Below are 15,164 nucleotides of genomic sequence, written 5' to 3'. Positions count from 1 at the left end.
AAACACAATTAACAACAAAACCTCTCTAATCCTATGATTCTCAAACCCTTAAAGTACATAGGAATCACTCAAGGATCTTACTGAAACGCAGATTCTAACCTAGGTCTGTGTGAGGACTGAGATTCTGCATTTCTAACACGCTCCCAGGCGGTGCCGATGCTCCTGGTCCATGTACCACACTCTAGGTAAGAAGTCTGTCAATCAAGTCCACCCCCCAACCCACATCACCTATTTGATGATACTGTTTCCCTCCTGCAGAAACTATTCAGGCTGACTGACTCCTGCTTACCACGGAGGGCCCTTACTCTCTTGGGAGAATGAACCTCCCTTCACAATAGCTTTGTCTCTATAACTCCCCTCAACCTGGTACACACGCCATCAGGAAGTGGCCATAGCATTCTGTCTTGTTCCCAAAATGCATCTCCCTGACTCGGTCCCACTGTTCCCCTGCTTGGATGGCTCTACCACCAAAACCATCGCCCTCCCTGAAATGTCAACTCCTCCAAGAAGCCTCCCCAAGCCCTGTAAGAATAAAAGTATTAGTTCCACTCACCACACATCTTGCTTTGACATTCAAATATCTACACAGATGTGTTTGCTTTTCTAGAAGGTTACAGTCCATCCAACAAAATAATAAAACTGCCTCTCTCAAGACTTTAAAAAGATACTCAATTTTCTTACCTTCCCATCCCTGGCTTCTGAAGAAAGGATTTCGTCAGTCAGACCCCAAGATGAATACTTAGTAAGAGACCTTTCAAGCACCCTGGCATATATCCCATCAACTCAAGAACATCACTCCTAGAGCAGCCTGCAACCCCCACCATGGATTTTTTGCCAGTGTCTTCTAGATTATTCTCATCAGATTAAACCATCACCCAGGGTTTTTTTAATTTTTTTTTTTTAAGATTTTTTTTATTTATTTGTCAGAGACAGAGAGAGAGCGAGCGCACAGACAGACAGAGTGGAAGAGGGAGAAGCAGGCTCCCTGCGGAACAAGGAGCCTGATGTGGGACTCGATCCCAGGATGCTGGGATCATGACCTGAGCTGAAGGCAGCTGCTTAACCAACTGAGCCACCCAGGTGTCCCGACCATCACCCAGGTTTAACAAACACATATATGATGAAAAAAACCCTCCTTTGCCCCAGATCATCCTCCAGTTCATTTCTCTTCCAAACTTCTGTCTTCTCTTGAGCCAGACCGCCATCCACCAAAACTGCACTTGTCAAGTGGGCCAAGGACCAATGTGTTACAAAGGCAGGAGTCTTTCCCCAGGCTCCTCTCACTTGATATCTGAGCACTGTTAGACATGGTTGGTCACACCCCCTCAAAACTCCTTCTTCACTTGTCTTCTGGACACAACTTCTTTCTTCTCGCTCCCCGCTAGCTTCTCTGTCCCAGCCTCCTCTTGCTGGACCTTTATCCTCCTAATCTGAACACTGGAAGGAACCAAGGCTCAGACTTTGTACCTTCCTCTTCTGACAGCCTTTGTTCCCACGGGGGGGGCACACTCAACCCCATAGCTTTAACTACCATGTCTAACTTAAGGATGCCCAGATTATGCCTCCCACTCTGACTTCTCCCTGAACTCTAGATTTAGCCAATCGTCTCAAAGTGAGTATGTCTACGATGAAATTACTGACACGTGCTGCCCACCACACCTGCTCCTCCTCCCCAGCCTTTCCTATCTCATAAAACCTAAATTCTGCTCCATCAGTGACTCACACCACAACCCTCGGAGGTGTCCATGCCGCCTCTTTTTCTCTCACATGCCCCATCCACTTCATCAGTACAACCTTCCGGCAATACCTTCAAGATCTCCGCAGAAGCTCTTCTTACAACAAGTTACTCCTACTTTTACTACTATTACTACTATTACTGTGGTGGATGCCACCACCACTACCACTACCATCACCTCCTCCCCCACCTCCTCCTCCAGCCTACACTACCAGCATCTCCTGCCTGGATCCTTGCAAGGGTCCTAACCAGGCTCCTTGCTGCCGCTCTTGTCCCCCATCCCGCTGCCAGAGTCTGTTTTCCACGTAGAGCCAGAGAAAGCCTTCTGAAATATTAATCAGGCCATAGCACTGCTCTCCTCGAAACCCTTCTAAATGCTGCTTATCTTCCTTAGGATAAAATTTAACATCCTGCCCAGGGCCTTCAAGTCCCCATGTGATCTGGAACCCCCACCACCTTCCGGATCGCATTCCCTAGCACTGGTCCCTTCATGCGCTCGGCTCCAGCCTCACTCATCCGTCTGCCTCCTGCTCCTGCCTCACAGCTTCGTCCACACTTTCCCTGCTCGGATATTCACCAGGCCCAGCCTGTACCCCATTCACGCCTCTGCTCCAGTGTCACCAGATCAGAGAGCCCCTTCCTGGCACCCTGCGTGAATTAACCTCTCCGTCAGGATCTAGTCCCTTTGCCCTCCTTCACTGCCTTTCTGTGTGGACGCACCGTCTCTCGGCTAAAATCCACACTTCACAAGGCCGAAGTCAGTTTTGTTGGTAGCTGTTTCCCTTAGTGCAGGGCCTGGCACATGACGGGTGCCCAAAACATTTTTACCGGATGAATAAATGACTATCATTGGATGGTCAAAAAATAACTCTATGGTTTTACGCATTATGGGGGAAAATGGCAACAATAAAAAGAAATTTAAAAAAAGAGAAGCTCTACTAAATTACATTCTTTTAGGGTAATGAGTCTTGACTGAGAGCTTATAATACATAGAAAAAGCATACGTACTTCCGGATCACCGTCTTAGACTCTGATGAACTTGGGCTTCCATCTTCTTCACAGTTTGGACTTGTCAGGTTTCCATACCTTTACAGATAAAAACAAACAAACAAATTACTCCTGAAAAGTGGAAACCGTTATCTCATGTTTGAAATGGAACTGAGTTGCTTTCCCACACCATTAAGTTAATATCCCATCATATCACTTTTTGATGCTATTTCATAAATATTTCTTTCTTTAATGACTCGTGAAACATGGGAACTGTCATCTCGTGTTTGAAATGGAAACCTTGCCCAGCTGCCGGCCTCCCCGTCCCCACAGCTGCTCTCCTGTTTGTAGACAAATCCTGTTCTTCAGTCCTCGTTTCAGCCATTGCTTGAGGGTCAAGAATTACTTCCATAACCCTTCTCCTCCTGGACTTACCCCCAAGGAGACCCCAAGGGGACACAGGAGGATGACTTTTTAGAAAGCAATAGGTGCTTAAATTTTTAAATGTGTCTCCTTCTCAAAGTTTACTGAATAATTAATCAGTTCCCAACTGCAGTTAGCTGTTCTTCCAGCTCTGCATGTAAGCAAGCCTACTGCATACAAATGCATCACACTTTGTTTGGTTCCAAGCATACACTTGAACTGCTCGAAGGGGTGTCTTTTTATTAACTTATAATGAATGCCCTGACCCTGACGATTTCTGCAGTTTCTCTTCCTCTCAGTGAAGAATCCAGAGATGCCTTGGCGTTTCGCAAGCTGGTACTCTGTCCCTAAGTTTTGATCATAGAAATTCTGTAATTGGTGGGTTTACATTTTTTAAAGAGAACACTTTTGTCTTCTACTAATGGGATTAAAGGCCCCAGTACCCTTATATTCCGTGTTCCTAGGATTTACAAATCCTTTTAGAGATAAAAGCCCACCATCTGGTTTGACTGAGTGCCAGCCCATCTGGTCTCCCTATCACCCTATGCCGGTGGGTTCCAGTCCGCACCCCAAGGCACCAGCCCCCTCCCATCCACCTGCTCCTCTGTTGAGCTCATCAGCCTTATGGACTTCTTGGCCTCTCCAGCCTATTTTCCACTGGCCTCCACCCTCCCCATTCCTCTTATTCTGCCTGCACCTGCTACTTAGAGGGCTTCCAGGGCCACCCTTCGCTGCTTCTGAGATAAGAACTTAGTCAGATTAAGATTTATTCAGCCCCATGTGAGCAAGGCAGGGATGGGAAATGAAACTTCTCCTAAACGAACAGATTTTCTGGCTCTCTCCTTGGCCACCATCACAGGGAACCAGTCTCCATCTCCTCTCACAACAGCATCTGTGGTTTATGTGAGTGCGGAAGATTAGGGCAGGCGCATTGAAGAGCGGGCCTTGGGGGAGCCGCTGCACCTTCCGCCCATCCGACAATGGGACGGCTGTTCTTGCTCTGCATTTCTCAGACTCTGGAGCTGAGCTGCTGGTTGGGATGACAGGAGCACCTATCCCAGGTCGCATCCAAGAATGGGATGCGACAGGTGCAGTCAGATGCTGTCGAGACGGACCAAGCAACTTATGAGGGTGAGCAATATTCGCTCTCATTAATTAATCCGGCACCATCTGCTCAGAGCGTGTGCTCGGAAGACCCCAGGGATGTTTCTCTCAGCCGCCAGAGTGGTGCACAGATCCCTAATCAGGACCAGAAAGGCTGGATGATGATGCTCTGAGACCAGCGAGGACCATCAAGAAGACAAGGCACGTGCAGCCGCGTGCATGGTCCCGTCTCTACCCAATCCACTGAGAAATCCTATTGGCTCTGCCTTTATAACATACCCTGAATCCAAACACTTCTCATCACTTCCACCCTGGCTCAAACCACCACCACCTTTAGTCTAGAGCAGGGAAACAGCCACTGCTGTTTCAGTGGGAAATCAGTCTCCCGGCTTCAGCTCAGCGCGATCCTGTGCGATGTGCATCCCATCACGTCACTGCTCAGCTCAGAACCCTCCCGTGGCTCCCGTTTTACACCGAAGAAAGGCAAAAGTCACGCCTGCCTCACGGGGCCCTAAAGGACTTGCTCTGATACCTCTGATGGAGTCTACTGCACCTGCTCACCCTCCCTGAGCCTCACCCGCCCCCCTGCTGCTTCACCATACCGGGGCATCCTCCTGACTCAGAATCTCGGTGCTCCTCTTCCTGCCCACCCCCGGGGGGGCCAACAGCACCTCCCTCTGCTCCTGCGGCTCCTGCGGGGCTCTGCTCAAATGTCACTTTCTTGGTGAGGTCTCCCAGGCCACCCTCCATAGACCAACACTCAAGGGCACCTGGGTGGCTCAGTGGGTTAAAGCCTCTGCCTTCGGCTCAGGTCATGATCCCAGGATCCTGGGATCAAGCCCCGCATCGGGCTCTTTGCTCAGTGGAGAGCCTGCTTCCCCCTCTCTCTCTGCCTGCCTCTCTACCTACTTGTGATCTGTCTGTCAAATAAATAAATAAAATCTTTAAAAAAAAAAAAAAAAAGACCAACACCTAAAGCGCTGCTTTATTTTCCTGTACTGCACATTCTCATATACGGTATAATTAAGTTACTGTGTTTACTGTGCGCTGGAACATAAACTCCATGAGAACAGGATCCCTGTCCCCTTTGTTCCTACTCTTTAGTGCTTCCAATGATGCTGGGCACCCAGAAGGCACGCTGATGGCTACTTGTTGGGAGCAAATGAATGGTCTGGTGGGGTTCCCTAAGCAGACATGAAAACAGACTTCTCAACTGTTGTTGCAAGGGCACCATCTGGCTTTTTGCTTATACCGGTGTCTTAACCTGTCTGTGTCTTCATTCCTCAACTCTGGGATCATAAAAAAAAGCTTTAGGATAGCTGTGATCCAAAACTCTAAAACTGAAATGTAAACGAAATAAAGTTTTAAGATCTTAAAGCTGAGATCTTGAAAATATAAGCAGTATGAAAAGGCAAAAAAAAAAATGTATATAGGGTTTTACAAAGGAGACCTTCAGAAGCAAGATAAAATTAAAGAGCCTGTAACCCTCTGGAATTTCATGGGGAGGGGATGGATATTTGCCCCTGCGTTTTTCTAATCATTAGAGAGAATTAACGCCTTACAGAAAAGAAACTAGACCAACACTGGAATCAAGAACTCTTTAATGTTCAAGCTAGGTCATTTAAGAGTTAGTTTTACTAGATTAAGAGCATTTCTTTGATGTTTCCCGGACCCTCTCATAGCTTCCCACCAAAAACCATAGTCAAATTCAATTCATTTACTCTAGGGGAGTAAATAAAAGGGGTGTGTGTGCGTGTTTAATTAATGGCAATAGAATAGCCACAGATGAACCTGTCAACAACGTCACCTCCAATTTCTGCAAAGTCTCCCCAGGATTTAAGATCAAAGCATCAATCTCTGAAAAAGGCTTGCCAATGAGCAACTGGTCGTCTTTAAATGGTAACTCATAAAACTTAAATTAAAATACAGATTGTCAGAATGACTTTTGACATGGTTTCCCCTGTATCACGAGGCAAAAGAAAGATTTACAGATGCCTCTTAAAGTACAGTCTTCAGCAATTATTTACCGTGGCCTAAAAATTGCTGGAAAAAGAAAAACAAAACCACAATGTTTAACTGGTTGCTGATATTTAAACAGGAAACAGTTATTTCCAGAGGGGACAGATATTATTGTTTGGAGTCTATCTGAGCAAATGAAATGTTTAATATGTGTTTGAAGGGAGGACAGGAGTATTTGCAGTTCAAAGAAATCCTAAGATAAAGTTGTCCTCGGGGACAGTCTCTCTGGTTGGGGGAGACATTTGAACTTTTGCTCCCTGACAGAAAAGGCTCAGTAACTCCAGACCAAGATGGCGGTAATCCTGAGGAACTTCTCCGGCTCCGCTTGAATCCAGTAACGACAGCAGATAATAATTACTGAGTGCAGACCAAGTGCCTGGTACTGCACTAAGCACTTTATAAGAATGGTTTCATTTAATTCTCACAAGAATCCTATGTGATATTATTATTCATATTTCACAAATAAGAAAGTGAGGCCCAGGGACTGAGGTAATTTGCCCTCAATTCTCAGCTAATACATGGAGCAGAGATTTGAACCGTGACAGTCAGACAGTCAGACAGCCCAGTCTCCTTGTGAGTCACTACCAGATCACATGAGCTCGAGTTATCTTAATTTTATGTGCCCCAATGCACTAGATAATAGCTTCTTTGAGGTCAGAAACTTTATTCTTTGCATTTATTTACCAATCTTTCATCCTTTTACTCATTCAGTCCCCATTAAGGCCTATGTTCAGGTACTATTCCCAGCACTGGGCATACAGCTGTGAACAAACCAAAGGCCCTGTTTTCAGGAAGTGGACACTGTAGTCAGTGGAGGTAGACAATAAAATAATAATCAATTAACACATAATAAGTCAGAGAGTGAAAAGTGCAATGGAGAAACATAAAACAGGTAGGGGTGATCAGACACAATAAGGGGAGTCTAAAGTGGCTCCCACCCATGAGGTATTCAGACAAAGCCTGATGTGAACCTGACGATGAGGTAACATCCTCTAGAAGGTGGGCGAGTGGGCTCTACAGATCTCTAAAGCATCTTCTACGCAGAGCAAGGAGCCGTGGCAGAGGCCGTAGCACAGTGGCAGAACGATGTGCTTGAGAAGCATCAAGAACACTAGTGAGTAAGTAAAGGGAGAGAAGGAAATGAGGCGCGGAGGTGACAGGGACTGATCATGAGGCTTGACAGGCCATGGCGAGGACTTGGGTTTCATTCTCTTACCTTGCTCACTGTCCCATCCCCTGAGGCAGCAATGGAGCCTGCTCTTAGTGGACACTCAATATACATTTGCTAAATGAATGAATTAATACTATCTCCTGGGGAAAGAAAGGAAAGGCTGGGGAAAGAGGAGAAGGGAGGAAGCCACTTACTGGGGATGGATGAAAGAACAGAGAGGAAGAAGGACTGAAAAGCGGGACCTCACATGAAGCTGCTGACTCCTGGACCTCTGGGAGGCTCTGCTCCTCTAATAAACCCCAGCCCATGAACATTCAAGGCGGTTTTCTTTAACTGACCCATGGGAACACAGGTCAGGTATGAGGAAAATGTTCAGAAGCTGACCTTGACTCAGGAGAATGATACGGGTGAAAGAGCCGGCAGATGTCTGGAACACCAAGGAAGCTTTGATTACGACTATGGACTGTATCCCACAGATCAGTAAGAGGGATGTTTTTAATCACTCCAAATAATATCCTCCACCCAAGTCTGACCTCAGAACTGGGCCGCTGCCGCCAAGCCTACCTTGGAAAGGTCTTGTTACCTCCATGGAGCTTGTTATTCAAGGAGAAGACAAAGGTCAAAGACTCTTTGTTCTCTTGCAAGGGGCCAGTGATGCTGAGCACAGAATGTGCTTTCCACTCATAAGATCTGGAACTCCAGGCACTTTTACCACAATTAGAAAAATCTAGAAGATCCAGAAAGAGCTGCCATCCTCCACTCTAGGCCTTTGCTGTGAAGGGCCCTCCATCTTTGTTGTGCTTTCATTATCCACGTTACCATCATGGTAGTCCCTGACAGGTAAGGCAACCTTAACAGCAGAGTGCCTAGTCTTCCTGTGGTACTTCACAGTTACAAAATCCTTCACAGTTATAAATTTTCCTTGAGAAGAAAATCTTCACGCCTAGCCCCAACCCACAACAGTCTGAAGAAGAGGCCAAAAGGACAAAGGTTTTATAATCCCTGCTCTTCCAGAACAAGAAACCCAAAAGGTTTCTCACATCATAACTTGCTTGCATCCAAATTTAAGATTATTCCTTAAGTGTGATGGATTTTACACCCTAGCTACAGGGTTTCTTCTATTTTCCACTCCAAGTCCTTGTCATCCATTTCTCTTCTTTGGCCCATTTTACGCCACCACAGCTTGGTGGCCCATCAGTATCTCTTCCTTCCAGTCAACAGCATATACATCTTGCTAGTATGTTCCAGTGGTTATGGTCACATGAAGGGCAACAGAAGAAACAGGGATACATCTGGGGTGGTGAGCAGGAAATGCTCTGACAACCACACAGTCTGTTAGCGGGTCAAGATTTGTCTTAGGCTTAAAATGAATTAATAGTTTATTAACAAATCAGTACAAGCCTGAAGCTCAGTATTCCCCAACCACGAAAAGGTATTACTGTAGATCCCATCAAGGACCTTATGAAATAGGCTACACGGAACCTCATACATAGGAGCGTAGGACTAAAAATGGTAGGATCGCCATTTTCAGGATTACTTGTCTCCCCTAAGCTTACAAAAACTCAATATCACATCAATTTATATGTTGTTCTCAAGGGCTAAGTTCTCTCCTTTACTCAAACACATACATGTGTAAAAAAAGGCAAATATCAAGTAAGAAAAATGGTAAGATAGATAAAAAAAGTAGTAAGAGAGGAAAGTGATAAGATAAGCTAAAACTAACTCAAAAACAGTCCTATGCCTTTTTAAGACCATTTAATTTATTTTAATGAATTTAATTTCAAGAACCATACTTCCCGGCTTCACCATGATATAACTCATAATGGCCACCTATATGTCATGTCCCATCGTCCATGCTAGAAAGCCTGTCCCTGGAGGGTCCTTGGATGAACCTATAGAAGGTTGGAAATCCCTAACCAGTAGGAAAATTTGATGATGTGCTTTTTTTCTGTATGGATGATCCACAGTTTCTAGCAAACTCCTAAAGAGGCTTGTGATCAATCCCTGCCTCCACCTCCTGGAAAACGGTTGAGACCACTTCTTTAGGGGCTGGAGGAGATTATGCTGAGTGAAATAAGACAAGCAGAGAGAGTCAGTTACCATACAGTTTCACTTATTTGTGGAACATAAGGAATAACATGGAGGACATTAGGATAAGGAAGAGAAAAACGAAGGGAGGGGACTCGGAGGGGGAGATGAACCATCAGAGACTATGGACCCCAAGAAACAAACTGAGGGTTTTAGAAGGGAGGGGGTGGGGGATGGATGAGCCTGGTGATGGGTATTAAGTAGGGCACTTATTGCATGGAGCACTGGGCGTTATACACAAACAATGAATCATGGAACACTACATCAAAAACTAATGACATACTGCATGGTGACTAACATAACATTAAAAAAAAAAAAAAAAAAAGACCACTTCTTTAGAGTATCAAAGCTGAATTGAAAACTGGAACACATTCCAGTTACTGTTCAGGATATATGTACTTTGCCTTTCTGTTTTTCTGCCCATTTTGTTTAGTGGTTTCCAAACAAATGCACATTAAAACAAAACAAAACAACAACAACAAAAAACCTGCTGAGCAATTTGGTATTCTTTTCTACAAAAGAAGGATAACTACACGTCCTCTCTCCCTTTGTCAAATGGGAGGAAGGAACGAAGAGAGAGAGAGAACGAAGAAAGAACGAAGAAGGAGAGAGAGAGCGGGCGCCTGGGTGGCTCAGTGGGTTAAGCAACTGCCTTCAGCTCAGGTCATGATCCTGGAGTCCCAGAACTGAGTCCCATGTTGGGCTTCCTGCACAGCAGGGAGTCTGCTTCTCCCTCTAACCCCTCCCTTCTCATGCTCTCTCTCTCTCTCTCTCAAATAAATAAATAAAATCTTTTTAAAAAAGAGAGAGAGAGAGAGAGGAGGAGAGGAGGGAGGAAGGAAGGAGGGAAGGAAAAGGAAGAAAGGAAGAAGAGGAAAGCTACTTCACAGAAAACACTTTTATCTCATGTCAAGAAAGAAAGCTAGCCTGGTTATGACTAGAGGTGAAGTCTTCAACAGGATCCCTTCACTTAACAGCACCATCACCAAGAGCCCCAGAATGCTAGGGTTCTACAGTCACCACATGTTCCCACAGAGAATTCCCAGAGAAGTTAACTTGGGTCCATTTGGGGGAAAAAAGAAGGGGGGGGGTTTACCAGAGAATGACAACCCAGCATGGAAGAGAACTTATTTTCATTTTCCCTCAAGTAATTATGGCTGGGTGTAATTCTAAAACAGTACCAAATGAAATTGTTCCAGTTAACCTCAAGCACTGGTGTAGACACAGAGAGTAAAGAGGGACAGTGTTTGTCTTGGTGAGGCTAAGCCCTTTGTTTCCTGGGAGTCTGCTTCTGCCTGGGAGCCATGGCTCATCAGGGCATGATGCTCTGTCCAGAACAAAGGTGAAGGTGAGTGAATAAACACCTGACCTTCAGCTTCCTGGAGCAGCCTAAAATTTTACTGATGTTGTATCAGTTTTCTATTGCTGCCATAACAAATTGCTACAGACTCAGTGGCTTAAACAACACAAATTTATTATTTTATAGTTGCATAAGTCAGAAGTCCAATACATGGTATGAGCAGGACTGTGTTCCGTTCTAGAGGCTCTAGGAGATAATCCACTGAATTGCCTTTTCCAGCTTCCAGAGGCTGCCTGTACTTGGCCTCCTGTCCCCTTCTTCCAGCTTCAAAGCCAGCCACACAGCATCTCTCTGATTCTGCTTCCGTCCTCACCTCTTTTTCTCTCTGATTCTTTTTTGCCTCTACCATTCACTTTTTTTTTATTAAAGATTTTATTTATTTATTAGACAGAGAGACAGTGAGAGAGAGAGGGTGCACTAGCAGGGGGAGCAGCAGGCGGAGAAAGAGGAAGAAGCAGGCTCCGCACTGAGCAAGGAGCCCCAGGAGGGGCTCGATCCCAGGACCCTGGGATCATGACCTTAGCTTAGCTGAAGGCAGACGCTTAACCAACTGGGCCATGCAGGTGCCCCTCTACCTTTCACTTTTAAGGACCCTTTGTGATTCCACTGAATCAACTCAGATAATCCAAGATAATCTTCTTATTTTAAGGTCAGCTAATCAGCAACCTTAATTCTGCTCTGCCTGGAACCCGATTATTCATATTCCAGGGGGCATTATACTGTCTGCCATGCATAGTTATGTAAGCTATTGTAAATGTTGTATCCTTTATAATTTTATGAGCTGAACCATTTTCTTCCACCTGACAAAGCATGAACCAACAAGAGTATAGGACCTTTCGTGAAGGACGTGCCTTATAAAAATTTTCAATGCTCTTTTCAATGTCAGAAGCACTGAAACCAAAAGATTCTCAAGGCCCTTGTCATAATCCTCTCTTCTATCAGCAAATATTTTTATCTTCCATACAGTCACAGTAAATAAGATATGAGTCCAATGTGGTTTTCAACAAACTGCCTTTTTTTTTCCCCCTAAACCAATAACATCTATACCATCCAAGGGTTTTCTTGCCTATGGGGTCATCAACACTCAATACTAGAGAAAATCTATTTAAACTCATCTGATTTAATACAAATCTTAGAAATGGCTTTCATTTTCTAAGAAATTCTCACCCTAGGGGGATATCCAGTATGTCTGTATTTTAAGCTAGAAAAGGAAACAAAGAAATGTTAGGATTTCCTGAAAGCTTTCCCACTATATGAACGGGATGAGCATCCTGGAGCCAACTGACCAATAAATCTCAACTTTCTCACAGATTCTAGAACAAAAGCCTCAATAAGTGAACCACTATGTTTGTTTCCTCTTGATTTAGTGGTGAGCCGGAGAGGGGAGTTACTAAAATAAATAAAGAGAATGGCACGGTACTATTTTGACAAACTTTCCTATGTAAGTGATGGAAGTTAGATATAAAAAACGTTCAGAAGAAGCCAAAGTATAGGAAAAATCACATTATGAGCTCAATAGTAACATTTAATACATGTGTTACTGTTGTAAGAGACCAGCAAGTGGAGTTGACTTATGGTTACTGCTGTAAGATGCTGTGGAGCCCTAGTCTAAGGAAATTAGATTCCAGTATCCACTCCCAAGAGCTCTCTGTTCATAACTCTCTGACCTTTGCACCTGAAAGAGCAGAGGGAAGATATTAGAGACTCTGCCTCCCATTAAAAGAGAAGGAAGTGGGGTGCCTGGGTGGCTCAGTGGGTTAAAGCCTCTGCCTTAGGCTCAGGTTATGATCCCAGGTCCTGGAATCAAGCCCTGCTCAGCGGGGAGCCTTCCCCCCCCCACACCATCTGCCTCTCTGCCTACTTGTGATCTCTGTCAAATAAATAAATAAATAAATAAATAAAATCTTTTAAAAATAAGAGAGAGAAGGAAGTAATACAGTCTCATGAGCACTGCATGGAAGCACAAATTTAGGACTACTAGGCAAGTGCATAGTTCTATTCCAGAACTAAGTTTAAAAATTATTTTAAAATGAGGTTTAGCATCTCAAAAAAAATCTCAAAATGCTCATGATAAGAAGGTATTGGAGAGCTGAATGTATCTGTGTTACAATCTTTTGAAAGGTGTTTTACTATGACCACCTCACAGTTCCCGGGGCAAAAAAGATTTTTCTTCAAAGCGTACATTTGCTCAAGAAAATGAGAAGAAAGCCATAGAGAGGTAGAAAAAATATTGTCCAAAGACATATATGATAAAGATTTATTATCCAAAATATACAAAAACTCCTAAAATTCAATAGTAGGAAACTGAACAACATGATTAAAGAATGGGCAGAAAAGAACTTTCAGTTTCCAGTCCAGGACGTAAGGAGCTTACAAGTAGCCACTCCATCCTAACAACAAGTGAAAAGCTGACTAAACTGAAAAATGAACAACTGTTCTTCATAACTGAAGAGACAGACAAGCAGATACAAAGAATCACAACTTATCAGAGCAGACATTCCATGGAAACCAGCGCCAGAGTAGAAAAACCTGAAATGCAATTACAGGTTGCTGGTGGCTCAGTGCGGACACAACTAAGAAAGACAAACTATAGGAGGACCCAGTCACAGATGTACTGCCACACTTTTTTGAGTTTTACCTCCAGGAGACTGACCAGGTTCCCACAGTAAGTATCAGAGAAAAATCTCCTGGTACAAGGGCACCTGGGTGGCTCAGTCAGTTAGGTGTCTGGCTTCAGTTCAGGTGATGATCTTGGGATCCTGGGATCAAGCCCCATGTTAGGCTCCCTGCTCAGTGGGGAGTCTGCCTCTCTCTCCCTGTTTGCCCCCTCCCTCATGCTCACACTCTCTCTCTCTCAAATAAATAAATAAAATCTTTCTTTAAAAAGTCTTACATAAATAAACTAATAAAATCTTTAAAAATAAAGTCTCCTGGTACTTCTAGGAAGGGAAGGTGAAAAGGAACCATCTTGAAATACACCACGTATTCTGTTCTTTTTAAGAACACCTGCTCTCAAGACAAACTATTTTACCAGACCCTAGTCTACTCAGGGAAAGGAAAAAGTCTGCTCTACACTTCTCTAGCCTTCCATGTGGGGGAAGGGAAATACCCATCTTGAAACCCCCCCCCCCCCACTATCCTTTCACTAAGAGAGGGAGGAGAGAAAAAAACAACTAAGCACTGATGAAGCTCAGTCCAGGGGCAGATATTCACCATTAGAGTGAAACCTAATCATAGGATTACAGAAAACTTCCCTTCCCCTACATTTCAAGTATCCTAGGAAAGACCAAAGTAAAATTTCCTTTTACTGGGTATATCATATCCACCTTTCATGAAAATATTACAATGCATATTAAAAGGCAAGAAAGCAAAACAAAACAAAATAACTAAACACACTGTGAAGAAACTGAACAAGCATCAGAACCAGAGTCAGAGCAGAAATATCAGATTAGGAATTTTTTAAAACTATGATTAGCTTCTTAGGGAACTGAAGGGAAGAAGTAGACAACATACAAGAATAGATAATGTAAGCAGAGAAATGGAAATAAAGAATAAGAAAAGAATGCTAGAAATCAAAAACATCTTAACAGAAATGAAGAATGTCTTTTAGGGACCCATTAGTAGATTCTGTAGAGAAAGAATCTCTACATTTGAGAATATGAAAATGGATACTTCTAAAACTGAGAAGCAAATAAACAAATACAAAACACAAAAACAAATTTTAAAAAATCCTCCTCCAAAAGAATAGAATATCAAGCATTATGGGACCATTACAAAAGGTTTAACATATGTATAATGGGAATATCGGAAGGAAAGGAAACAGAAACAATATCTAAAGGACTAATGAAGAAGAAATAAATGATAATTTCCCCAAATTAATGTCAGACACAAAACCACAAATTCAAGAAGCTCAGATAACATCAAGAGAGATAAATGCCCAAAACACTACACCTAGGTGTATCATGTTCAAACTTCAGAAAATCAAAGACAAAGAAAAAATCTTGGAAAAATCACAGCAAACAAAACAAAACAAGAACACCTTACCTGTAAAGGAGCAAAAATCAGAATTATATCCAAGTTCTTCTCAGAAGCTATGCAAGCATGAAGAGAGTGAAGTGAAATACTTAAAATGTTGAGAAAAAAACCCACCAACCTGAAATTCTGTACTCTTTGAAACTATCCTTCAAAAGCGAAGGAGAAATACTTTCTCAAATGAACAAAAACAAAAATCAAGGGAATTTTTAGCCAGTAGACCTGCCTTGCAAGAAAGGTTTAAA

General features: G+C 43.5%; 1 protein-coding gene across 4 annotated transcripts in view; it reads right to left on the bottom strand.

Annotated features, from left to right (window-relative positions):
- Positions 1 to 15,164, bottom strand: part of RGL1 (ral guanine nucleotide dissociation stimulator like 1) — a 258,932-nt gene that overhangs the window by 57,931 nt on the left and 185,837 nt on the right. For all 4 annotated transcript variants that reach the window (XM_059147082.1, XM_059147085.1, XM_059147083.1 and 1 more), the window contains one exon: positions 2,744 to 2,821. In XM_059147082.1, coding sequence (XP_059003065.1) covers positions 2,744 to 2,821 — 78 coding nt within the window. The remainder of the gene's footprint in view (positions 1 to 2,743; positions 2,822 to 15,164) is intronic.

This window comes from Mustela lutreola, chromosome 14 (assembly GCF_030435805.1).
Source record: "Mustela lutreola isolate mMusLut2 chromosome 14, mMusLut2.pri, whole genome shotgun sequence".
Lineage (NCBI taxonomy): Eukaryota > Metazoa > Chordata > Mammalia > Carnivora > Mustelidae > Mustela > Mustela lutreola.
The sequence above is the reverse complement of the archived record's forward strand: the minus strand, read 5'-3'. Positions and strand labels throughout refer to the sequence as shown.